We start from the raw sequence: 27,795 nt of genomic DNA on the forward strand, positions 1-27,795 counted from the left end.
TATTTTACCTTCTTTCCACTCTGCTGTTTTAGTGTTCAGTGGCTGCTTTCTTGTTTTTATGGTTGTCAAACCGTTGTTAAAACTGTTAAAACAGCAATCCTATGTCCCCTAGACAGCGCCTGGGGGAGATAGGATTTTTCGGTTTTCTAGCTCCGAGTTCGTAGACAGCGCTACTAGCTTGCAGCCAGGAAACTGTGCTCCCTGCCCCCTTCCCCACCCCCTCATAGCTCACACAGACAGAACCGCACCGCTGCCGCCACTATGCTCATAACACGGAGCACAGAGGGCTGAAAATGGGGCATTCCTGGGAGGAGGGATGGAGGAGACCATGGAAGCTGTTTTAGACAGCTTCCTATGTGGTCTCCACCCCCATTCCCACCCCCTTCCCAAGGCCATGCTTAAGGCACAGGAAAACATGTATCTCAGGCAAAGTGCAGGGCGGCTTCAGCACGGAGGGAATCCTCTCCTCCATGCTGCTTCTGCCCTGCATTGGATAGGCGGTCACCTACAACTTCAGGGGAGGTCGGAGGCACCCGTCTATCTCTATAGGAGTGCGCCCTAAGTTATTGTTTTAATTTAACATTTAGGGTGCAATCCTACACAGAAAAAAAAAGTCCTATAACTCCCAGCATCCCTCCAGTCTGGTATGCTGGCTGAGGCATGGTGGGAATAGTAGGACTTTTTTCTGTCTAAACATGCATAGGATTGCGCCCTTAATTACTGTTTTAATTTAACACTGTTAGCCACATTGGGCTTGTTGAAAAAAGTTAGGTGTTAATGTTTTAAATAAATAAATAAAGACATGGGAGTGTAACTATGTAGAACTCCTGTGTTTAAAAACATAAGAAGAGCGCTGCTGGATGTCCAAGGGAACATCTAGTCCAGTGTTCTGCTCACACAGTGGCCAACCAGCTGCCCACAGAAAACCCACAAGTAGAACATGAGAGCAATAGCACCCTCCCAGTTGTGGTCCCTAGCAACTGGTGTACATAGGCCCTGAAACTGGAGGTAGCATATACCCAACAGGACTAGGAGCCATTGAAAGCCTTCTCCATTAATTTGTCTAATCCTCTTTTCAGCCATCTAAATTGTTGGCCATCACTACATGTGGTAACGAATTCCATAGTTTAACTATGCACTGTGTGAAGAACTACTTCCACTATCTGTCCTGAATCTCCCACCAATCAGCTTCAGTGTTTCAGTGTTTACAGAAGTCTAGAGTCAGACATTTGTCTCCGTGCATGGCAGGATAGACCACATTAACTCAATTCTGTACCAGCTACTATTTTTCGGAGAAATTTTGTACCAGCTTCATCAGCTATTTTTTCTGGGTTCAGTTCAAGGTGCTGTTTTAGCCTTTAAATGGCTTGCAACCAGGGTATCTCCCCCCATATGAACCTGCCCAAGATCTGTATTCCGTTTTTGAGGTCTTCCTCATCGTCCCTTCATGGACAGAAGTACAGTTGTTCGAGACAAGAGAAAGACTTACATTTTGGCACACCAAACTGTGGAACACCCTCCCATGGAAAGTTCATCTGGTCCCTCTTTATCTGTCTTTAAATTAGCTCTTAAGAACATATTATTCAGGCAGTCTTTTTTACTTGGAGTGTCTGAGGTGTTAGCTGTGTACCTATACATTTTCTGATACTACTGCTGTTATGATATTTGTCTTGTTAGGTTTAGGACAGTATTCTAATTTGTTTTAAGATGTATACTTTTGTATTGTCAGCTGTCTTAAGCATGCTTGTCACAGAAAAGCAGGGTAACAACAGAAGTATTGGGTTATATCCAATGTTGGTCTAACTTAAGTCCCATTTATTTCAATGGGTCTACTCTAAGTAGGATGCATGCATACGTTAGAATAGAATTGAAAGTGATGCAAACATATTTCTTGAACAAGTGACAGTGAGGCTGTATCCAGACATATCTTCAGATCAGGCCTCCCTGGTGTTTTGTCTTCTATACTGGCCTCCCCCTGCCCCTGCCCAACCTCTCATCTTGGCAACCCATTTGACACGATGCACTAATAGTTGAATCCCTCAGTCTACACCAAGCTAAAACAAGCGAAATGTGTCCTTTCAAAGCCTCCATAGTGGTTTGCCAGCCATTTATTTTGCTGCCATGCCACCACATTTCAGCCGCATGGCAAGGAGGCCACACTGGAGGATGGAGGGCCACATGGCTTGCAAACCACATGTGCCCATCCCTGCACGATACAAATGCTGCAAGTAATAATGATGGACATTTTCCTGGTATGATGGTATAATAATACCAGGAAATGAGCCTGCAGAAGGAAACCACTGCCCTTGGTATAGCACATCCTTTGCATGCAGAAGGTCCTGGACTCAGTCCCTGGCACCAGCAATTAAAAGGTCCAGATAGCAGGTGGTGGGAAATACCTCTACCTGAGACCCTGGAGAGTCCCCTGCCATTCAGAGCAGACCATACCGGGCTAGATGGTCAAACAGTCCAACTTGGTCTAAGGTAGCTTCCTATGTTCCACATCACTGGTGTTACTGTCATGATCCAGGGTTCAGACCACCCGTACAACAAGGAGAAAGACCTGAGAACCCTATGGAGGGGGAAGACTGGGTGTGGGAATCATAACATCCAGCCTGAGACCTCCATGAGAGAAGATCCCAGCAACAGAGTCAACACCAGAAGATTAAAGCATGACCCCTTTAAGCATCAATAGCTTTCCCAGAGCTTTCCCAGAGCTAGAAAACTTGATCTGCCTAGAACTTATTTAGATATCAGCTGGCTCCAGACCTTTGCTGGAGCAACATCCTGGTCTGTGGCTTTTGGGTGCATGTAATCAGCCTGATTTTTTTCCAGCCCCTCAGAGCTGTCCATGGTCCAACCTCCTTGCTTGAAGTCATGCTCCAGTTCCTATTTCTCCCTGTGGACTCTGCCTTAATTGGACAGGATAGTTATTTACTGACCTCCTGAACAGTGATCCAGATAATCCAAGTGGACATAATCTTAAGGATGTGCAGCTCCAGAAATCTCCATGTGAATGCCTGCATTGCCTGAACCATTGCCAAGAGCTTCAGGAGACGAGGTACCAAGCTGTCAACCACTTCTATCCATTTACTCATATTTTCAACTAAGGGAATGGAGAAATTGATTTTTTTAAAATGCAAGATCATAGAAGGAGAATTGGGAATGGGGATTTGTCAAAAGGCTTGCACCTTTGAGTCTGCTGGACAGAGGGATGAAAGAAGAACACAGCAAAGAGAGATAAGGCTTCCCACACATAACTTTTGTTTGGTCTGAAGGTGCTGAGAATTCGGTTTGAGATGTTTATCGTCTGCCTTGTACAATTGCAGTTCCCAGGAGAGAGGGAATGGCTATTAAACTGGTTTAAGTCTGAACAATGATATGCACTAAGTGATACTGAAGACTAAGCATGTTGAAAGATCTTTTACGGTATGCTATTTAATGGTGGGCAGAACACTGGAAAGACAAAAATAAATAAATAAAGGATCACAGAGAAAGTCAGTAGCTTAGGCAAGTACATGTTTTGACCTCATCTGATCTTGGCACTCAGCGGCAACTAGGGATTTACGAAACACCTACCTGGCTCCGCGCCGGGCAATCCGTGGTGGGGGGGAGGCGCTCCGTCCCTCCCCCCGGAATCCTTGACGGGCGGGGAGGCGCTCCGTCCCTTCCCCCAGAATCCTGCCTGGCCAGCTCCGCTCTGCGGCCAAGCCATGGAGCCGCCAGCCGGCTCCAGCCGCCCGCAGCTGGACATCCGGCCGCTGGGCAGCCCTGCAGGGACGCAAATGGTGGCTGTCGTAGCCACCGCCATTTGCATCCCTGTATTGAGCCGTGATAGGCTACGTAAATATTTACGCAGCCTATCACGCCAGGGGGAAAACCCCCAGCGTACGCAAATGGCGGTAGCCGCTGCCATTTGCGTACGCTGAGGTTCCCCCACCCTGCCGTGATAGGCTATGTAAATACTTACGTAGCCTATCATGGCCTCCGCAGGGACACAAATGGCGTCCCTGCGTTAGCCGTGATAGGCTACGTAAGTATTTACGTAACCTATCACGGCTATTGAGATGAGGAAGCTAATGGCGGCTGCAGGATGGCCACCATTCGCAAAGCAGCGCGGACGGGAGCAAGTAAGTGCTCCGTTTCGCATGCCTTTCATGGGGTGGGGGCGGTGGGGACTTCGTCCCGTGCGCCTTTCGTGGGGTGGGGGGGCGACGGCTTCATTCCGCGACAGATTTCGGGGGGCCGAATGCACTGGCATTCGGCCTCACTGAGATCCGTCGCGGAATTCTCTGCCATCCCTAGCAGCAACTTCAAGTAGGGATGTACGAAAGTGACTTACCTTTCGCGGATTATGTTGATGGTGGGGGGGGAGGCGTTCCGTCCCTCCCCCGGAATCCTGGCCGGGGGGGGAGGCGCTCTGTTCCTCCCCCCAGAATCCTCGAACGGCAGCTGTGCTCCGCAGCAGCTCCGTGGAGCAGCTGGCCAGGCCCGGCCTGGCCAGGCCAGAGCCATCCGCAGCCGGATTTCCAGCCGCAGAGGGCTCTGGGTAAAAAAACCCCAACACAACAACAACCACGTACGCAAATGGCGGCGGCTACAGCCGCTGCCATTTGCATTCCTTCTTTTTGGCTGTCTTAATCGATGTAAATATTTACGTAGCCTATGATGGCGAAAATCAAGGAGAACGCAAATAGCGTAGCGGGTGCTATTTGCGTCCCTTTTTGATTCCCCGTTTTAGCCTACATAAATCTTTACATAGGCTAAAACGGCGAATCAAAAGGGGACGCAAATAGCGCCCGCTACGCTATTTGCGTTCCCCTTGATTTTTGCCATTATAGTCTACGTAAATATTTACGTAGATTAAGATGGTAAAAAGAAGGAACGCAAATGGCGGTGGCTGTAGCCGCCGCCATTTGCATACGCGTTTTTTTTTTTAAACCCACCCCCAACCATGATAGGCTATGTAAAGATTTACGTAGCCTATCACATCTTTTTTTTCTTTTTTTTTAAACCTAGCCATGATAGGCTACGTAAATCTTTACGTAGCCTATCACGTCTTTTTTTTTTCCCCACAAGCCTGGAAATGGCGGCGGCGGCAGCCAGTCAGAAGACCGGCCGCCGCCGCCGGAGCTGCTGCCGGAGCTGCCGCCGCTGCCACCCGGAAGATCCACCCCAGGTAAGTCTCGTCCTGGGGGGGATCCGTGGGGGGCGGGGGGGTGCCAGGCCGTTCCGCCATGGATTTCGGGGGGCCGAATGCACTGGCATTTGGCCTCACCGAGATCCGTGGCAGAATTCTCTGACATCCCTAACTTCAAGGCTCAAAACATGAGGTTTACCTCATAACAGAAAACTGCAAGCAAAGCCATGCCTCTGATAGAGTTATGGAAAAACATTTTACAATCCTTGTAAAAAGCACTGACATGCTTTTACACTCTTTAAACAACACTTTGATTGGGAGGGAGGATGTTCAACCCATGGGACAGAATAGAGCACTATAAGAGTTCTACTTTCACACATAGGGCTGGCATCAACACTCAGCATCCTTGGGAAGCTGCCAGGAGGGCCTACCACTGACGCCTGCCCTGCCCACCCACCCCACCCCACCCCACCCCACCCCACCCACCACTTTAATTTTGCTTTCTAATCTGGTGCTCCAAACAGCACTGGGTGGCTGAATCTAGCCACCATTTTAATTTCCCAAAATACTGCTGACATAGCATCACTCCAGGGCATTGTGGGAAATGTATGGTAGCTAGACCCAGCCACCCAGTGCTGCTCAGATCACTGCAGCTGTTGCTGCTGCTGCCACCTGCCATCGCTGTCAGGTAAGCCTGCCAGGGTCCACTGAGGGAGGAGGGGGCTTATCAGATGGCATATTATCCATGGCCCCTCAAACCTGGGGCCAGCCCTCTTCACACAGTTTAAGAGTACTAGAGTGAGGGCAGGGAAGACTTCCAGGAACAACCTGGAATGTATCTTTTTGCATAATGCAAATTGTATTTATTATAAGGCCCGGTTTGTTTCCATGCTTAATTATAGCTCCAAAGCAGTAGTTAAATGTTCATAATTACCCAATTTCTTCTGATGAGCCTTTCGCATGGTATTCTCAGACTGGTCCAATCCATCCTGAAAGTAGCCTTGTAGCTGTTCTGCAGCCAGCCTGTTGAAAAGACAGACAACAACTAACATCCTTAGTTATCACAGGGTCAGTGAGGCTTTGTTTTAGTTATTGGGTAGGCCTCCAGGCATTCAGATTTTAACAACACACATTGTTAAGGATAACTTGGTGGATTCTAGCCTTTGGCTCTTAAAATACTTAAGGCTTTTTAGGGAGCAACTCTATAAAACAGTCCTACAACTCTCAGCTAAACTGGCTGGGGAATGCTGGGAGTTGTAGGACTACTTTCTGTCTAAACATGCATAGGATTGTGCCTTTAGGCATTTTAAATTAATCTACAAGGGAGAGTGGAGATCAGATTTTGCTGTTTGATATTCAAATAATATAATTTTCTTGGTATGCCAAGCAGACTCAAATATCATGTTTATATTTGACACATCCATCTGTTTCAAGCTCACCTATTTTGCAGTGTCAAGATATTTTCCTTAAGCCTGGGAATGTTAAAGACAAAAAACACAACATCAGGAATTGCAATGCAAACACAGAAGTCTTGAAAACTCTTAGGAAGAGATCTTTGCCATCACCGGCTCCCTGGTCCCCATTTCATAGCATCATAGGGTTGGAAGGGGCCCACAAGACCATCGAGTCCAACCCCCTGCTCAGTGCAGGAAGCCTGAGGCTGATTCCCAGGCTGTCTGGGAATCACCCAAGTACTAACCAGGGCTGACCCTGCTTAGCTTCTGAGATCAGGCGAGATCAGGCCATTTAACCGGAGATGCCAAGGACTTCTACATGCAAAACAGATGCTCTATCACTGAGCCATAGCCCTTCCGCAATCAAGGTTGAACTCTTCCTCAGTGGGAATTAAGGCGCAATCCCATGCATGTTTAGACGGAAAAAAGCATGCTAGCTGGGTCATGCTGGGAGTTGTAGGACCTTCTTCGGTCTAAACATGCCTAGGATTGCGCCCTTACAGTTCAGTCCTCTATCTGTCTACTCAGAAGCAAGCCCCATGCAGTTCACTGTGGCTTACACCCAGGTAAATGTGTTTAGGACTGTGGCATTATGTAGCAGTGGTGGATCCTTAGGTGCAGAACAGGATGCTCCCTGTGATCCGTAATTTCTACCAGACATAAATTTTTATGATAAAACTATATTTTCTGGATCTTGTACCTTTACAATACTTAATTTGATCTGGGTTTTAAATAGACATGGTTCATCTCTAGAAAGCAACTGAGTAATAATTATAGTTTTGGACAACTTTTGCCTTACCCGATAGCTGCTATCTGTACAGAAAGCCATTGAAAAGATGAGCAAATGACAGTCAGTTCAAGCAGGAATTAGCACCACAGACCAGGACCTTCCTGGGGCTGACTTTTGCCAGCACTCCTATATCTGGGTGCCTGACAACGGCAGTATCTGATTTCAGCCTATCACTATATAATTGCATTTATCACACAATAAGCATGGTTTTGTAGGACGGTGCTAGCGGCTGAAGGCTGGTGTAAGGAATTCTGCAGAATAGCAGAATTTTGCAAAATATTTCTGCAAAATACATCGAGAATACTGGAATACAGAATGGCAACACTAATGGCTCAGTTGAAACATTACACCAAACCATGGTATATCTGTGCACATTTTCCCAAACAGGCCAAATCATTTCGGGGGGGGGGGGGAGGGATTTTCATCTGCAAAACTGCACAGGGAGAGAGGGTTTTTAAATAAACCTTTTCCCAGCGCTGCAGTCCTGATCTGGAGTGGAGTTCCTTCACAGCTGCTAGTTACCCATATTTAAGGAGATCTGCTCATGGATCTCAACTTGACATGAAACACATATTTTTAAAAGGGTACCTAACACTGCTGCTTTTATTTTGCAGGAAAAAAGTTGATTGGGTGAAGAGAAGTGCATAAACAGTCCATAGCAATCTGTCTTCCTCTCCCCTGCCCCTTCAGGCAGAGGCTGAAAAAGAACAGGGGACAGAGACTCTTCAACCAGGAAGCCCCCAGTTCCATCTACCCACCCATTGCAGCACCTTCTTCCCAGTTCTGGGAGCAGGCAGGGGGAAGGAAGGAAGCAAGCAAAATAGGGCAGCAGCTGCTCCTGCCTCCTCCCTCTTGCTCACCCTCTCTGGGCACCACACCAGGACAGATTGGGCCCACGATGCTGCCTAGAGGAAGTGCAAGCAGACACCCCTCACTCTCCCTGTGGGTAGTGCAACACAGAGGGTTGGTCACAGTAGCAGTGGCCACCACATCCCCTCACTCACTCACCTGTGCTCTCCCCCCTGAGTGGTGTGATATGATGGTGAGGATTGGGACCAACTAGCTCAGTCCTCCTCACCACCCAGTGAGAGAGGATGAGTGAGCAGGTAAAGGTAGTGGCCCTCAGTCATCTCATCTAGAGATGTTGTCTGTTCTTCCTTCCCCTCTGCCTCATACCCACCCCCTTACATATGAAATATGAGGGCTCCATCCTTAAACATATTTGAACACCGCTGTGGCGTTCAGCTTCATTTTTCTCCATTATAGTGGACATATATCATGCAATTTCAAGGGAAAGCTTTGGAAAGGTTCAAGAGAAAGCCAACTCACATATTAGCCAGAAAGTACACTCGAGTCTCGGTTTTCTTGTCACTGGGGAGAAAAAGAACATAAATCTCAGTTCCTGTTCTACTTCAGCCACAGCAGACTAACAATATGCTGAAGTCTATATCTGTATCTATATCTATATGGAGACAGAGATAGAGATACATGGATATAGATACATGTTGTTGTTGTTGTTGTTGTTCAGTCGTTAAGTCGTGTCCGACTCTTCATGACTCCATGGACCATAGCACGCCAGGCCTTCCTGTCCTGCGCTCTCTCCCGGAGCGTGCTCAAGTTCATAGATACACACACGTATATATATATATATATATATATATATATAGAGAGAGAGAGAGAGAGAGATCCTGGCGTCACTTAGCATCTACATAATAGAAATAACAACAGAAGAAGAAGAAGAGAAGAAGAAGAAGAAGAAGAGAAGAAGAAGAAGAAGAAGAAGAAGAAGAGAAGAAGAAGAGAAGAAGAAGAAGAGAAGAAGAAGAAGAGAAGAAGAAGAAGAAGAAGAAGAAGAAGAGAAGAAGAAGAGAAGAAGAAGAAGAAGAAGAAGAAGAAGAAGAAGAAGAAGAAGAAGAAGAAGAGAAGAAGAAGAAGAAGAAGAAGAGAAGAAGAAGAAGAAGAAGAGAAGAAGAAGAAGAGAAGAAGAAGAAGAGAAGAAGAAGAGAAGAAGAAGAAGAAGAAGAGAAGAAGAAGAAGAAGAGCAGCAGCAGCAACACTTTATACAAGTGTTGTGACAATCAATTAAAAATGAAGAACACCAATAAAAATTAAAGGTACCATTATCACATTATCAGGGTCTTAGAATATTTGTATAGCATACAAGTATTTTTCCTTTCCTTCATTTAATAGTTTCACATAGCCAACACTGCCCTCATATTTTTCGTTTTGATAACTTGCTTCAAATACTTGATACATAACTCAGCTTTGAGGAAGTTATCCCAGAATGCATTGTTCTATAAATGGTTACTTTGAAAAAAAGGGAAAATTAGACATATTCTAGTCATTAAACTCCATGATCCAATGGACTATACAACAGGGGAGATAGATAGATAGATAGATAGATAGATAGATAGATAGATAGATAGATAGATAGACAGACAGACAGACACACACACACACACACACCATTTATGCATTACAAATTACACATGACTTGGAAACATGTTTATTTCTAAATGAGAGCTGCATAATCACACTCAGGCTGAATCTACACATAGCAGTTATACCGTTATCATACCATTATCATAACTATTGGTGCCCATTGGTGTCATGTGCACCACCAATAGTTATTATAACGGTATGAAAACAGTATAACTGCTATGTGTAGATTCAGCTTCATTCTCACACACATATATTTCTTACTGCAGAACACAAACTCATTAGATTGTGCATAATACCCGCCAGATGGTTTGATAGAAATACTGGTCAGATCTGTGATCTTCAGGAAATCTTTATGAAAGTAATGCAGCTGAAGGATGCAAGCCAGAAGAAAGGCACCAAGAAGCAGAATCCTCGCAAGCAACTCCACAGTATTGAATTGCTCAAGACCCAAATCTTTTAATCTGTCAAGTGAAAAGAAGAAAGATATACACAGATCACCCTGGTGGGGAAAAAAGGAGTAAATTCATATTATGGTCCTGAAGCATAAGCAAATACAAGTGTCATTCTTCACTAAACTAAGTTACCAACCCAGCCAATTATTGGGGAAGCCTCCCTCCTTCATCTGATAATCAAAACATTTAGGCATGCTTTGACCTGGTTCACACATAATGCTAACTCATGGTTTATTAAGCCCATAGTTAAGCCATGATTTGTTGCCTTATCTAGAATTCATCTGGCAGATGATAGAACAAACCATGATTTGTTTTCTCAATCCTTGGATTGTTTGTTTCCCTCCTCCTTTACCTGCTCCCTCCCTGTACCCCAATTGCCTTTGTGGCACTGTAGTACTGGGCTAGCAGTCGCTGGCCATTTTTACCACTCTTGCTCACTGCCTCTGTAGCCTGGTGTAGCAACCCACTAACAACCCACAGTTCTGGGTTCACACATAATGACAACCCATGGTTTAAATAACTCAGAGTTCACAACCCAACAGCAAAGCATGGGTTCTCTTCATGGGTTGTTCATGGTTAATGAACCATGGTTTGTTAGTGTGGCTGGGTTTCCACATCACAACAACCCAGAATTCAACAAGCCATGGGTTTAATAAACCATGGGTTAGTATTATGTGTGAACCAAGCCTTTGAGTGTAAAGTTGCGCACTCTGGCCATCTTGACTATTTATTAGGAATTGGACTAGTGATCTTTAAAACACAGCTAGGCATTAACAACAACCGCATAGACAAATAAATCCATAGATAAATAATATTTGATATGGAAAGTAACTTCTATACATCACATTTTAAAGGCATGGCTCACAATCCCAGGTCCATGCAGGCAAAATCTTTGTGTGTGCCTTGGTATTTTAAGGGTTGACACACACACCACACAACTCCAAGCTAAAAAGCATTTCCACCTTCAGGAGAAGAAATTCCATTTCATGAGATGAAATGGCAAGAACAGCACCAAAATGACCAGGTCGGATGGCCCCTGTTGTCTGGCTTGAGAGCGTACTGAGAACGAGCTTCAAGACTGACTCAGCCAACAGGGGGCAGAGCTTTCCCTCTTATAAAGAGTTAGAAAGAGGGGCTAAGCTCCTTAGGCAAAGAACTCCAGGGAAGAATATTAGAGTTGCAGCCATGTTAGTGCAATACTGATGTCTATATTTGAATATCAACAACAAAATCTATATTTGCTGCTATACAATGGACCTCAGAACTTGCTGTAATAAATCCCAAGGTACAATTTGAATTTAGGATATTTTAAATCCAACATAAAGCTCTTACCGCTCCTCTGACATTTCCAAGGTGTTTAGGAAAAATGCAGAAACCATCTCAAACTGGTAGACATAGATAGCAATGAGTACCATCATTGAATAAGAGACAACAGTGAGCCAAAACCCCTTCAGGATTAGTCTCCACATCTCATAATGAACCTGAAACCAAAGGATTTATTTCTATGCCTTAATATTGGTTCTGAATAGAATCTGACAGACATTGTAGAGGTGGGTTTATACAGGAGATATGGACAGGACAAATCAACTTGAGCTGCAAAGTATTCACAGTTCTTCTGCCTTTATTCTGAGAACGAAATGTGACACCAAGGAAATATATTATGTCTAAAAACATCATAACTATCTGGATAACATGCATAAAAGGCTAAAGACAGGTGTGATAGCAACAACCCATCTCTCCCATCTTTTCTTAGAAATTTCAAACCTTTTATGCAGTCCTGAGTGATTAAAAAACAACAACACTCCAGCCTGCCACAAGCAGCACTTTCTGTTCCGTCTTCTGCTTCCACTTTTCCACCCCCTCCTTCCCCAGTCCTCTTAACCAACTTCTGCAAACCTGCCCCCACCCCCACCCCATCTGCTTGGGCTAGCAAAAGCAGGAATCTGATTTTGCCACTCGCAGACTGAGCCATAATTAGAGCTGAATCCAAAGAGACAAAAGGGTTCATCTCCAATCAAAAAATGCATACAAAAATACATTATATTACGGGAAATTGCTTGTAAAAATGTGCATATAAGGTGTACAAAGATGCATATATTAGGAGAAATGTGCACAAAGATGTGTACAAATTTTGGTGCAGGCTTTTAAAAAAATTGCAGACTGATGAGGACATGGGATGAAACAAGTGTTAGATTAGAAAAAATGGGAAAGGGGAGACACTGAAATTGACAGATTCATCTCTCCACAGATGTGACCTGACAACACATAGCTCTCCCTTCAACTGATAGGAATCATCCTGATAACAAAGAGTCCAAAGTTGCTATCACAGATGTAGGAGAAAGAGGCAGACCTGAAGGTGCTGCAACCTCTAGGCTTGCTTACCTGGTACAAAGCCACACAGAGAAGAAAAAGTACAATGTAGAGAATTTTGTACAGGACTACTTTGCCACTGAAGCTGACAATGAAAAACATGACAGAGCAGAAGTAAATCCAGTACTTTACTAGCATCCCTTTAAGCACAGAACCAAGGATATTCAAAAGCAGGTTGTGTTGTTGGTTCATTTCTGAAACAGGAGTTTAAAATCAATCAGGAACATCATCAGCGGCATCCAAATGTCAAGAATTATCTTTAAAACAAGGCTACCTTATCAAAAGTTTTCATTCTCATTCATCATAGGTGTCCATCACCTTATAGTTTAAGGCTGCAATCCTATGCACACTTATCTAGGAGTGAGCTCCACTGAAAATGGAACTTCCGAGCAGACATGTATACTAGTAAGGCTGTGATCCTATGCATACTTACTTAGAAGTAAGGATCGTTGCATTCAGTGGGACTTCCTGCTGAGCAACCCCCGCAAAGGATTGAGCTGCTCTAAGTTACTTTTGAAATACTCCTGGGATAAATGCACAATATCCCTCTCCCTACCCAACCAAAAAAGCCCCCACTTTTTGACATGATGACAGCTGATAGAAATTGCTAATAAGCTCACTGACAGATTAGGACATTTTAGGTATTTCTCAGGATGGCATTATCTGCTTTTCTACACAGTGTGTAGGAGATAAGTCTTTTGCTCCAACTATTTGTATAGAGTGACCAAGTGCTAAGGAGTTCTTGTAAGTTATTAATTGTGCAGAAGTGATTTTGATAGATTTAGCTTCTCATGCAAGCGTGAGAAAAGCTACACCTCCCGAAATTCTAGGAGGTTGATATTCCTTTGTATACCACCCTAAATTTGCATCACCAAACACTCAAACATTAAATAGTTTTGATAGAGTATTAGGACTTAATAGAAATGTAAAAGCCTGCTTTATTTAAAACAAAACCAACAAAAGGTTCATGGTTAACTTCAGTGTCTTTAGTACTAAATCTTCTTACCAGCCCCATCTACAGTCACCTCCTTGAGTGACTCTTGCTCTTCTTCCCTTCTCCTTTGCCTTTCTATCATATGTTGCTTCAGCAAGAGCCAGAATGTAAAGAGATATAAAATCTGCAATAAAATCACATAGTTATTTTGAAGAGGAATATACATAATCCATATAACTCTGTCATCTTGTGGAGCCTGAATTCTTGTGGAGCATAGCAGAGCGAGAGAGAGGTTTTCTAGTCAATTTTGCAAAATTAAGTACACATGTTGCTTATATTTTTTATTTTGCACAAATTATTCTATTTTAAGATACTTTTTAAAAACAGTATCTAGAAGAATGGAGTGAGGAAAGGGTATTGAGACTTGAGGGTCAGAGGGGTCTTAGAGGAGCTATAGCAGTGCTAGAGCACATCCTTTGTATGCAGAAGGTCCCAGGTTTGAATCCTGTCATCTTCAGATAGGTTTGGGAAAGACCCCTTTCTGAAATCCTAGAACAGGAATAGGCAACCTGCGACCCTCGGCCTAATGTTATTTATTTATTTATTTATTTATTTATTATTAAATTTATTAATCGCCCATCTGGCTGGTCACCCAGCCACTCTGGGCGATGTACAACACACTATAAAACAATTTAAAACAATAAAATTCTACCATAATTTTTTTTTTAAAATACCCTAACCCACCCCAAATGCCTGCCTGAACAACCACGTTTTTAATACACGACAGAAGCTCATTAAAGAGGGGGCATGACGGAGTTCCCTAGGGAGGGAGTTCCACAGAGTGGGGGCCACCACAGAAAAGGCCCTCTCCCTCGTCCCCACCAGTCTAGCTGTCCTGGCTGATGGGACAGAGAGAAGGCCATCCGAGGCTGATCTTGTTAAGCGGCCTGTCTGGCGTTGCTGGAGGCGCTCCTTAAGATAGGCTGGGCCGGAACCATATAGGGTTTTAAAGGTCAAAACCAACACCTTGAATTTGGCCTGGAAAACAACTGGTAACCAGTGCAACTCCTTCAGCACTGGAGTGATGTGATCTCGCCGGCGGCTGCCTTTAATCAGACGAGCCTCCGCGTTCTGTACCAGCAGCTAATTTCAAAAGGCCTCTGCATGTGATCAGTTCAGACCTCCTGGATAGCTCCTTTAGACTCGTTCTAAGTGAAACCCGGAGCGGATTAACTGCCCCACTGACATCGGAGCCACCAGCCTCCACTGACCTGGACTATCATGTAAGTATTGTCTTGTTCTTTTGAAAGTAAATTATTCTGGTCCTTTGGGAATCTGCTAGTCCAAACCTTGCCCTATTATGGTGCCTGTATATACCTAGGTCCTAAAGTATCTCAGGTGACTAACTTGCTGTTCAGATCTCCCAGCTGGGCCCTGCTAAGAATTCTTACAACACACGAAGGAACATAGGTAGCTGCCTTATACGGAGTCAGACTGTTGGTTCATATAGCCCAGTATTTTGACACTGACTGGCAGCAGCTCTCCAGGGTTTCAGGCAGGATCCTTCCCCAGCCCAACCTGGATATGCTGGGGATTGAACCTGGGATCTTCTACATGTATGTATGTATGTATTTATTTATTTCTATACTGCCCAACAGCCAAAGCTCTCTGGGTGGTTCACAAAAATTAAAACCACAAAGCAGACCATAAAACAACATATAATATGAACACTGAAAACTACAAAATAACAGTACAACCAGAATAAAACCTAGCAGCAACGCAGAGATTTAAAATACGGATTTAAAACACCAAAGCTAAAAGACTAAGAAGCTAAAATGCTAAAATACTGGGAGAATAAAAAGGTCTTCACCTGGCGCCGGAAGGAGTACAACGTAGGTGCCAGGCGAACCTCTCTAGGGTGGGGCATGTGCTCTACCACTGCGCTATGGCCACTCTCAGATTAAGAACTTCTGTGGGAAGAAGGGCTCCATTGTTACTATGTGTTACCTGGAATAATTTGCAAAGGAGAGGCACATCCTTTGCACACAGAAGGTCCTAGGTTCAATCCCGAGTATCCTAAGACATTGGAGAAGTCAGTGTAGACAGCACTCAACTAGATAGAATGATGATTCGATTTAACTTAACACAGCTTCCTAAGGCTAGTCTAAGTTATAAAATAAAATCTCCTACTATTTTCCCTCATATGGAGGTCTGGTCTCCTTGGCTCTTCATTTATTTTCTTTATTTTTAATGTCCTATGTGTTATAACAGGGATGTGAAACCTCTGGCCTGCAGAGATTCTGCATCCAGCCCTCAGAGCCTCCTTGGGATCTTCCTTCCGGGGTGGGGCTTCACAGCGCCCACAGCCACTGATGTCATCTAGCCAACAAAGGGCTTGGTGTGTGGGGTGTGTGGGGTGGGGGAGGCAATTCAGGTTCTGCCCTTAATGGCAGCCTAGAAATAATGATAGATTAAATAGATAGATGATAGATAGATGGATGGATGGAGGGAGGGAGGGAGGGAGGGAGGGAGGGATGGGATAGGATAGGGACAGAGACAGATGTTTCTGCACTCTTGTGTTACAAGATCTTATGCATGCAGCCAAATCCTTGTGCATGTTTACTCAGAAATAAATCCCAATGAGTTACAAGGGACTTACTTCCTAGCAAGTGTGTTTAGGATAGGACTGCATCCTTCAATTCCCCTTCATGGATCACTGCCTTGTTGTGGCGAAGGGGCTTGTGTAACTCAGTGAAGCCATAAGCTATGCCGTGCAGGGCCACCCAAGACGGACAGGTCATGGCAGAGAGTTCTGACAAAATTAGGGCCCAGAACGAAACTGAAGTATGCTCACTTTGGCTCCCAGATGGACACATGGTAGAGAATAAGGCTTCAAATCCATGTCCACGAGCAATGAGGTTGGAACTCCAGGAAACAGTTCTTCCTGTGAAATATTCAATCCTACAAAGAAATTGAGGACCACAAGGACATTTCCATAGGCAACAAGGAATGGTGAGCTACACAAAGCATAGAGACGACGGTCGCGCATCATCCAAATGATACAAGACCATATCAGCAGAATGAAAGTCAGCCAGCTGTTATAGGTGATACTCCAGACCTGCAAATGAATACATAATTATTTTTTTAAAGAGAGTTTGTAGTAATTCTGCTGTTTCAAGCCTCATGTAGTTCAAAACAGAAAATGTGTACCCCCTGAAGCTATAGAGTAAGTACGTAACGAGGCACAATTCTTATAAGCTGTCCAGTTCAAGACCAGCAATCCTGTATGCTAAAATATGACATTAATTTCACATCCCTGCATCTTAAGACCCTTGTTTAAACATATGTGTGAATATAACTCCAGAACTGATACACGGGTGCCTTTAGGGATGAATTTCACCAAACATTTTTGTTTTGACAGTGAAATAAGACCTATCTTTCTTAAGTAACATTTGCAAATGGATCTAAAAATGCAGATCTGTAAAATGCAGATCTGTAAAATCTGATATTGCAGGAAAGGAGAGCAGCAGAAAAGACCGGGGACAGGCCCAAATAAGACATTACAGGATGCAAGGATGCTGCTACCCCATATGTCCCTGGTGACATCTAGTAAATGACTATATGTAATGTAATGTCATCACACTCCAAGTTTTCTCTACCTCTACAAGCAACAGCCAATGAAGTGGAGTGGAGGCGAGGAGTGTGTCAACATGATGTCATCCATCACCTTTTACTAGATGTTACTGGAGAGATGTGGAGCAGTGACAACCGTGCTGTATTTTATAGTTGTTTCTATTGTCCTTAGCTGGTGCTGCATAAGTACCAGAAGGGCAGGATATACATATCCATATAAATAGATAAGTAAATGTTTCTCTGGTAACATTTAACTTCAGTGAATGTATACCATGTGCTGCTTTATTAATTTCTGGGTATTTGCATATACCCATTACTAATGAAATGGCTATTCTTATTCTAGACTTAAGAGCTCTCACTTTCTTCCTTAACCAGTATGGGCCAGCAGCAGACAAAGAGTAGTTGTGAACCTTAGTTTCTGTCCCTGATTAGCCATATGATATTGATATGTCTGCATGGAGACCTCTTCATGTTTTGGCCCTGATTCAATGCATCTGACCCCAACAAGCCATGCTGACTCCGTACTGATCCCTCAGCAGCCTGCGTCGCAGCACAGAGAATTCAGAATGGGGGCCAGCGTGCATGGAGAACATACAAATGGCACAAAACCGCCTGCAGCAAGAGGAGAGGTCTGAACAGGCACTTTTTAACAAGATCCAGCTTCAGGGATCCTGCCTTTCCTAAGCCTACCAAAGGTCAGTGGCAAGCTATCCACAGCTCAGATGGTATAGTGGACTTTCCTGGGAGTAAGCCCTGTTGAATACCATGGGACTTGCTTTCGTGTAGATATGCATAGGATTAGGAACATAAGAACAAAAGATGAGCCATGCTTGATCAGACCAAAGGTCAATCTATTCCAGCATTCCTTTCACACAGTGGCCAACCACCTGTTGACAGGAAACCCACAAGCAGGACACGAGTGCAACAGCACCCTCCCACCTATGTTCCCCAGAAACTGGTGTACATAGGCATACTGCCTCTAATACTTGAGGTAGCACATAGCCATCAGTACTAATAGCCATTGATAGCCTTGTCCTCCAGGAATTTCATAGAATAGTATCATAGAATAGTAGGGCCGGAAGGGGCCTATAAGACCATCTAGCCCAACCCCCTTTTAAAGTCATCCAAATTGGTGGCTGTAATATATGCCTATTATATTAATGTATGCGTTTGCATTGTTAAATGTGACCCAGATAAGATAGGGTTAATAGAGTGTTAGGGACAGTGAAAGGTGGGAGGGGCTTGTGTGGGTGTGAGGATTCTGAGGGTATAAAAGGAAGGAACTGACAATTAGAAGTCAGATAGGGCCTTAGGGATTGTGGAAGCTACATTGAGTGAGTGGTGTTTTGGGAACGGGATTTAGAAGGGGTTGAGTAGGTAGGTTAGGACCATAACTCCTTTGCGTTTAATAAATTTTATTTGTTTGTTTTTAATACAAAATCCCACATGTTGGTTTGTCTTATTGCACTACTATTAGAAAAGCACATTTCCTTGTTACTTCTCCTGTACTGGGTAGAGGGAACCAATTTAGTCATATTATGTATCTCTTTAACCCAGACAGTAAAGGGGCTGAAGCTGCGAGTGTGGTGAGGACAACTGACCTAGCTGAGACAGATGTCCTGAGCGGGCTTTCTTCTCAGTTTCATCAGGTGAAAGCTGGAGAAGGTAGAACCTGGGGCAGGAGCGTCAGCGGCTGGTCTGGTGGTAGCGAATTCCATAGTTTAACTATGCGCTCTGTGAAGAAGTACTTCCTTTTATCTGTCCTGAATCTCCCACAAACTAGCTTCATGGGATGACCCCATTGGTTCTAGTACTGTGAGAGAGGGGAAAAAATGTCTCCCTATCCACATTCTCCACACCATACATAATTTTGTACCCCTCTATCATGTCTCCCCTTACTTTCCTTTTTTCCAAACTAAACAATCCCAGCTGTTGTAACCTTCCCTCATAGGGGAGTTGCTCCAGCCCCTTGATCATTTTAGTTGCGCTGCAACAGCGCAATCTGACACATGTCTACTCAGAAGTAAGTCCCACTTAGTTCAATGGGCTTAGTCCCAGATAAGGAGGTATAGGAATGCAGCCTTAGCTATGAATCAGGAGGTTCCCGGTTCAAATCTTGCCTCTGCCATGAACTTACTAGGTGGCCTTGGGGAAGCTACACCCCCTCAACCTCCCAGTTCCAATATGGGGATAATAATACCCACCTTACAGTTGTAAGGGTTACAACCAGATAGCATATGGGAAGCACTTTGGGTTGCAACCCTGGAAGTAGGTTCCGTTGAATATCGTGACACTTACTTCTGAGTAAACATGCATAGGATTGTACTGTCAAACACTCAAAAGCCCCATACAAAGCATAAGCACTGTTATTTAGAACGCTTCGCACCTGAGTCTGCTCCTGAGGTTTAGACTCTTCAAATAACAAAGATCCTCATTTTGGGCATCTCATCTGCCTTTGGCTCTCTCGTAAGCACTTGCCTAAGAGCTTCTCCACACCGGGCTTTTTATGCTGCAACTTTACTGGGGGTTCTGCTTCTGGGTTCTTTGCGGGATTAAGTTCAGCTCCTTCACATACACTTCCTCTTTTTTTTTTTTCAAGGGCTGAAAGTTCTATATGTTCCATTATACTACCACTAGATGGTGCTGTTATGGCGCAACTCCCTCTTTACAGGGACAAAGAGCTTTGGGGTTTTTTTATTACCTCAGTATCTCCATGTCAAATAAAGCCATGGAAATGGTTAGAAAGGACAGGAGAGGTGCTGGAAATGGATGATGTCATCTAAACTTCCATGAGTAACCAATCTCAATAGCAGGATAAAAGCACCATGCTTAGAAGCCCTAAGAAGGCATTGCAACACCTGGAGGTCACACTCTGATGCTTGACCACATGCATTCAAGGGTTTTGTCTCTTTATAAACTTGCTTGTTCTCAGCGGAGGGCTTGGGCACTCAGCAGACGTGCTTCACTATTCAGGAGCACCGTTAGGTTTTCATCATTAGTGTGGAGAAATACTTCCCTTGCATTGGAGATCTCCTTGATACTTGATTAGCTAGCTAGCTAACTAGCTGGCTAGCTAGCTAGTTAGTTAGTTACTTAGGTTAGTTTTTTAACAAGCTGTAATCTGCCCAGAGAGCATGAGTTATTGAGCGGATTAGAAATGCATTAAATAAATAAATAATCCTGCAAAACATGACCTGGCCCTGATAGTGCTGCACATTTTCACTTGCATCCTGCTCCCGGTTAGCCTGTTCAAAACTTGCTCAGCACTCCATGGGATTCCAGCCCAGCTAGAACAGGGCAAGAGAGCAGGTGGTGATCCGAACACAGAGGGCATCTCTACACCAGCCTAAAATCCTGCATTTAAAAAGGGGCTTTCTGCTTCCGTTTTCAATGCAGGATCACAACAACTCCCTTTTTCATCCTCTTCCTTTCCCCTCTCCCCTTTCCCCCTCCTTCTCCCCATATCTGAGTCTTCCATTATCTTTCATTGATCTCACTCCTCTTCTTGCCTCTTTTCCTCTTTTCACAGAGGAAACTCATGCGGAACACAAGGGGTAATTTGATAGCTCATTATCTGCGATCTATTTAAAAATGGAACAAAGGGCATTTAGTGCAAGAGATGCCCTGGAGGGACACAGGGTCATGTAAAGAGTCCTCAAACTTCCATGAAGGAGCAATCTCAATCACAGGATAAACACTCCATGTGAAGAAAGCCACAGAGGGGGTTGTTGTTTAAGTTTGTAACTTACCATCATAGCAATCAGTGCAGTGATGTAGTTCTGATTCATAATGAATTGTGCCAATGCTAAAAATGTACTCGACCCGTTTCCTTCAGCATAATGCTCTTCATCAATTTCTGTTGTATTTTCAGGGCATGTTGTATGCTCTGCAAGAAATATAAAATTTGGAGCAATGGATAAATAACAACAAAACGTTTCAGTTAATGAGGTTCTTGCAAGTCAGGCCTCACAGTGTTTTATTTTTGTCAATGCATCTTAAGACTAGATAGATCAGTTCCTTGAAGACTGGAATACTAGCACACATCAGAGTTACAACAAAAGGCAAAGGCATAACAAAAAAGGGGGAGGGGGGGAGGAAAGGAAGGGAAAGAAAGGAAGTTGGCCGTAGAGGGGTTGCAGGGGGAATCATCAGCAGAATGATACCATTGGATCCAACCCATATAATGCTACTTTTTTGCATTCAGAGTCCACACATGTCAGAGGCTGTTCCATGCATTTAACCCAGATCTGCAACAATAATGTAGAAACCATGGCTTGGCACTATGAGAACAATCCCTGTGGCTCACATGGCTTCTCCTTCCATTTTGTGATCTGATTTACGTTCTCATTTCCAAATTAGCAGCAAACCACAGTTTGCTATTACAATTGAACTGGGTAAGCTATGGTTTGTGCTTTAAAAAGAGTCTTGGGAGGGAAGTATTTGGAAGGCAGAATCATGTGCTATGGAAGGGTCAAGCACAAATTCTCCTCTATAAATGACCCATCCTTGTTATCTTAGAAAATGCTTGTTTGGGAAAACACATTTGCCAAGATTACAAATCACATTTGTAATCCTCCCTTGAGGTTATAGGCTCTATATTCTCTGATAATAACAAAGAGCAGTGTGGTACCTTAAAGACTAAGAGATTTAGGGCACAATCCTAACAAGATAGGTGGCCGCCTCCTAACTCGGAGGTGACCGCCTATTCAAAGCAGGGCAGGAGAAGCACGGAGGGGATCGTTCCCTCTGTGCTCCTCCTGCCCTGCTTTTTCGGCTAGACAGCCAATTGCAGCGGAGAAGGAGGCTGCTGTACAACACATAGGATGTGTCGTACAGGCAGCTATGCTCTCCCCGCCCTGGAACGCCCCCAGACATGCCCCTTTCCAGTTGCTCCATGCTCCTCTTGCGAATGCAGAGGATGCGGCTGTTGTGGGGAGGTCAGTTCTCCAGGAACTGACCTCGGAGCACGGGCTCCAAACTTGGTTCCTGGAAAACACAATATCCTATGGCCGTCTAGTAGGGGTGTATGAAACACTTACCTGGTTCCTCTGGGGCCATCCGTCGGGGGGGGGGGAGGCCCTCCACCACCACCCCCGGAATCCTCCCCAGCCGGCTCCACTCCTCGGTGACTCCGTAGAGCTGCCAGCTGGGGCTGGCCGCAGCCAGAATTCTGGCCGCTGCTGGGCTGCTGTGGCCGCTACGCTGGCCACCACTTCCGTGGCTGCCAGCCGTGATAGGCTATGTAAGTAATTACGTAGCCTATCACGAAAAAGGCAGCCACGCAAATGGCGGCTGCTATGATGGCCGCCATTTGCGGCTGCAGCAGCCCAGTGTCAGGGTGGAAACTGAGCCGATAGAACCCCAGAGCAGTTCTGATTCTGAGGAGGATCAGCAATCCGTGGGAGAGGAGCCAGCTCATCTCTCACAGGCACAGCAGCTGGCAGAGATTCCTCCTGCCAGCATTCCTGAGATAGATAGTGACCCTGGCAGTGAGAAAGTGCAGGAGGGGGGCTTGCTAGACGCTCGACGCAGACGCAGGGAGCGACGAGTGATGGAGGGCGCGGAAAGGAGGCGTAGCACCCGTTTGGCGCGCAAGCAACGGCCACGTCCCATGGACCCAAGGGAAAGAGGGAGGATCTCTCCCTAGCCCATAAGTTCAGGGTCTTCAAGTGATTCTCCTTCAAACAGGGACCAACTGCCTACCCAGAGCATAGGCTACTCTGCTGTTCATTGCTTAGTCGCTGGTGATTAGCATCTGAAAGAGTCATTAAGTTGTAAAAGGATTAAAGCCTTGAAAAGAATTGTTTCGTCTGTGTCTTGAGGTGGCTATTGGAGTGTACTGAAAGAGGCCGCTAGGGCGCTCCTGACACCCGGCAGCGGCTGGGAGACCAGCCGGAGGAACCGCCGCCACCGCATCCGCCACCGCCGCCTCATCCGCTGCCAGGTACGCTCCATCCCAGGGGGATTCTGCGGGGTGGCGGGGGGGGGGGGAGGCCGTTCTGTTATGGATTCCGGGGGGTGGATTCTAAAGAATAAAGAAAAAGGAGTAATCTCCTTTTTTTGGAGTCCGTGGTGGAAGTCTCTGACATCCCTACCATCTAGCCACTGTCTAGAGGCCATAGGATTGCTCCCTTAATGTGGAATACCCTTTCTTGGACTGGAGTCCACTTCATCAGATGCATGAAGTGTTATCTTCGGTTGGCAGGTATATATATAAACATGAGTATAGAAAACAGGGTGAAATGCAAAAAGTAAAGACTATGACAATTCTATGACAGAGTTAAGATAAAGAAAAGTAAAATTATTGACAAAGAATTGACACAAGCTGGAGTTTTTTGCATTTCGTATCCTTTTGGCCCTATTTTGTTCTCTATACTCATGTATTTACATACCACCCAAGGATCACACTTACTGCATCTGATGGCCTCTAGATCTAAAAAATGCATGCTATAATAAATCTGTTAATCTTTAAAGTGCCAGAAGGCTCTTCTTTGCTGCTTTTGCTGTAAAGGGTCAACACAGCTACCCCAGCTGCTATGATATACAATGGACACACCTTGGATCAGACCTTGCATATTCACCATGCAGTAAAATATACCTGATAAGGAAATGGTGTGTCCTTCATTGGTGTAGGCATCCATGTCACAGCTACTTTGACTTTGACATTGTAAGAGCAGGTTGTCCTGTGAACTTCCCCTTGAAACAGAAACCATCTGGGTAAAAATGAAAACAGTTCTGATTTTGTACTACAGAGGCTTCACAGAGTCCAAGCCCAAGATAAAAGTAGTCAAGGCCAACGTCAAGGATAGGCATGGCTGGCCACCTGCCAAGGGCCCACACCCCAGCAGGGGCCCACTGACCAAAGCCCCTGGACTTGCTCCTTTTCTTCACCACGGCAACCTGCTTGCTCACCTGCCTCTCCCTCAGGCCCAGACAATGGAGGTGGTGAGAAGGAGGAGCAGTAAATGCCACTGCCTACTTGATCACTGGCTGTCTGCCTGTCAAGCAAGCAAGCGGTAGCAATGAGAAAGAAGATGAGGAGTAACAGCAGCTGTTGACAAGGGTGGTGAGAAGCTAGACTCACTGAGGGAGGGGGCCGTTGAGGAAGTCTTGCCCAAGAGCCTTCAAAAACGTGGAGCTGACAGTGAGTAGTGTAACACGTTTCCCAAGTGGTGGGTAGTTCCATGGGCAGCACTTACCTGAGATTACCTTTCTTTGGAAGGAGAGACTAGAGACTTGTGACATTTTGTAATATTTGGATGGGTTATGTACAGATATATAGGGACAATTTATTTACAGATATACATATTGAGAATAGGTGGAGACAAACAGCACAGCACTCATGCAAGCAACAAATCCAGCGCCCCCTCTGGAGGTCTTATCTCCAGAGAGGCAATTACAGCTGGTGTTAGCTCATTTCCTGCCCCAACACCACCACGTTTATTCTGTCTCTGTTTCAAACGGTAGTTTTTTTTCCTCGCATACATCTTTAGATGTACCCTTAGCTGGGGTGGGGGGAATGAGTCACATTTCCCTCAAATGGTTCTCTCATATTCCAGGATTCCAGAGTGGTCTCTACATCAAAAAACCATTCCCTGAACATCCTGGGCCATTAAGCTGTAATTTGCCTGACAAAGGATATGACCAGGCCAGAATTCATAACAGCATTTCATCTTGCCACTTCCATTTACCATCAGCCAAAGATCAGTTTCCGCCTTCACTTCCCTGTACTTTTCCGGCTGCAGCTGGATGGCCTCTTCCTTGCTTTCCTAAATGGTAGATTAATTTAAAAGGAAGGAGACACCCATGAAAATAACATTAGGGTAATTCCAGCCAGACTTTCTCCCTCTCTCCTCTCCACTGAAGCCCACTGCGCCACCTGAAAATCTCCTTGGGGGTTTCCCACCCCTCCAGAGCAGATTTTGAGGTCGGGGAGGGGTTGCAGAGGGGAGGAGGGGGGAATTGTCAGTAAAACGACACCATTGGATCCAGCCCATATAATGCCACCTTTTTGGACTCAGAGCCACAACTAGACATGGCAGTGGCAGTTCTGTGAATTTAAACCCAGACCTGCAACAATCATGTAGAAAGCAGGAGCCGATCCACAGCAGCCATTTAGTGCAGACACATGACGTTGTTGCCAGTCCGCAGCCAACCAGCAGCTTCTCTCTTGAAAAGTTGCATTTTCTGAAAGTCCTTTTACTGCGTTCTTTTTCTTAGATACGGCTCCAGGGTGGTTTCGCAGCAATGTGCCCTGTCCCCCCACATTAAATCCTGGGCGTGCCTCTGTGGCCTGGCTGTGACCTTCCAGAGACATGGTCAAGGGGTGGGGCTGCTGCTTCTCTCCCCCAGCCCCCTGGCTCCCTCTTTTTCCCCATTTGCAGTAGTGCTGCTTTCACAATAAGTAGCCTCCTTTTCCCATTCATAATAGCAGTAGCACTGTGTCATTCACAATAGTGGGGGAGCCGGTTTATATGTAGCGCATAATCAAGAATACACAGAGCAGAAGGAGGAAGCGCAGCCAGTAGCAGGAGTCTGCAGCCCTGGTATTTCGCAGTCACGTTGCGGCGATACACCTACAACGTCCTAGTTTGTCACGACCCTTCGTCCTCCCCCTTCGCAATCAACAACTCTCCAGGACAGCAGGCTTCAGGCTCACTACTTTATTAGTTAATGACCAGGTTCCTTACAAACGCAAATTCTAGGAAACTCTCAGGCTACAAAGGAGACAGCTACTCCATACAATTACAAATACCAATAGAGGAGCGAGAGTGGAAGTTAGAGAACTTCCCAGCCAGACTACCTTGGGGGGATGCCCCTCCCTTACAGTTGCTCCCTCCTTTGTAGGCTATCACACATAGCCAACCTGGAGGAGCGTCTGAGCTCCGCCTCTAACTTTTCCCACTTCGCTCTGTGATGGACCCTAGCATCCCTCAAGTCATGGCCCTTGCTCTCCTCCTCTCCCAAGACCTGGGTTCTCATGGAGGAGGAAAGGGGGGGGGCCTCCAAGCCAAGCCATCTGTGTGCCAAGGTCTTGGGAAGAAAGCCTTGCCATATCTGAGGTCACTAGAGAGGGAGCCTTCCCTTGTCCTGGCTGTTCCCATTCTGAATCTGAGTCGCTAGCTATCTCCACATGCTCAGATTCATTCCTGACATAGTTGTGCGATAACACCTACAACTAGGGATGTACGAAAGTCACTTACCTTTCCGCGGATTATGTTGATGGTGGGGGGGGAGGTGTTCCATCCCCCCCCCGGAATCCTCCACGGGGAGGAGGCGATCCGTTCCTCCCCCCTGGAATCCTCCACGGCCGGCTGTGCTCCACGGCAGCTCCGCGGAGCAGCCGGCCAGGCCCAGCCCAGCCTAGAGCCGTCCGCAGCCGGATTTCCGGCCGCGGAGGGCGCTGGGGGTGAAAAAAAACCCCGCGTACGCTAATGGCGGCAGCTATAGCCGCCGCCATTTGCGTTCCTGATTTTTGGCTGTCTTAATCTACGTAAATATTTACGTAGACTATGACAGTGAAAATAAAGGGGAACGCAAATAGCGTAGCGGGCGCTATTTGCACCCCTTTTTGATTCACCGTTTTAGCCTACGTAAGTCTTTACGTAAATCTTTACGTAGGCTACAACGGTGAATCAAAAAGGGGTGCAAATAGTGCCCGCTACGCTATTTGCGTTCCCCTTTATTTTCGCTGTCATAGTCTACGTAAATATTTACGTAGACTAAGATGGCCAAAAATCAGGAACGCAAATGGCGGCGGCCATAGCCGCCGCCATTTGCGTACGCAGTTTTTTTTTTAACCCAGCCATGATAGGCTACATAAATCTTTATGTAGCCTATCACGTTGTGTGTGTGTGTTTTTTTTTACAAGACAAAAGGCGGCGGCGGCAGCTGGTTGGAAGACCAGCCGCCGCCTGGAAGATCCGCCCCAGGTAAGTCTTGTCCCGGGGGGGATCCGCGGGGGGGCAGGGGAGTGGCAGGCCATTCCGCCACAGATTTCGGGAGGCCGAACGCACTAGCATTCGGCCTCACCAAGATCCGTGGCTGAATTCTCTGGACATCCCTACCTACAACTAAGGAATATGCAGAGAGGACGGAGAAAGGGAAGCCAGTACAGCAAGGGAGCATGAACAGGGCTGGGAACAAGCCTCCCCAATCATGGAATCGTGCGGGGTCGCCCCTTCAGAGTAATGCAGCAGTTTGCTTTTTCCATTCACAGATAGCCTCTGATTCATTCATGTCTCCCCTTCAGAATAGTCCCCTGCGTGTGTGATTTTCCTGCGTGTTTGTGGGGAGAGGGTGGAGACTTAGTTCCAGTCAGGGAAGCGGAGGCAGCAGCTGCTACCGCCACCACGGCTGGCTCCAGAGCGCTAGCAGAGGGAGGCAATTCCAGCCCTTTCCCTCCATGCAGGACTTAGGCACCTCCTGTCTGCCCACCTGTTTGTCTGTCCCTGAGCTTCAGTATTGCTGGTTCACAGTTGGTGGATGCAAGGGGGAGAGGTGTAGGGCAAACTATTCCACATTACTCATCTCTTCCATTAAACTTCCCTGAGTAGTGGAGGGTGGAGAGGGGTGGGGAG

At 45.7% G+C, this 27,795-nt stretch overlaps 1 protein-coding gene across 1 annotated transcript in view; it reads right to left on the reverse strand.

Annotated features, from left to right (window-relative positions):
• The window catches only part of LOC146348897 (piezo-type mechanosensitive ion channel component 2-like), an 83,360-nt gene extending 59,432 nt beyond the window's left edge, over positions 1–23,928 (reverse strand). The window contains exons 1-11 of the mRNA XM_084851690.1: positions 23,814–23,928; positions 20,965–21,101; positions 16,437–16,700; positions 13,655–13,766; positions 12,661–12,842; positions 11,611–11,759; positions 10,123–10,287; positions 8,714–8,755; positions 6,580–6,612; positions 6,075–6,163; positions 2,943–3,106 (exon numbers count right to left, since the gene is read on the reverse strand). Coding sequence (XP_084707816.1) covers positions 2,943–3,106; positions 6,075–6,163; positions 6,580–6,612; positions 8,714–8,755; positions 10,123–10,287; positions 11,611–11,759; positions 12,661–12,842; positions 13,655–13,766; positions 16,437–16,700; positions 20,965–21,101; positions 23,814–23,928 — 1,452 coding nt within the window. The remainder of the gene's footprint in view (positions 1–2,942; positions 3,107–6,074; positions 6,164–6,579; positions 6,613–8,713; positions 8,756–10,122; positions 10,288–11,610; positions 11,760–12,660; positions 12,843–13,654; positions 13,767–16,436; positions 16,701–20,964; positions 21,102–23,813) is intronic.
• Positions 23,929–27,795: the final 3,867 nt, after the last annotated feature.

Source organism: Heloderma suspectum, chromosome 4 (genome assembly GCF_057233095.1).
Source record: "Heloderma suspectum isolate Gila_16-S chromosome 4, 16-S_ref, whole genome shotgun sequence".
Lineage (NCBI taxonomy): Eukaryota > Metazoa > Chordata > Lepidosauria > Squamata > Helodermatidae > Heloderma > Heloderma suspectum.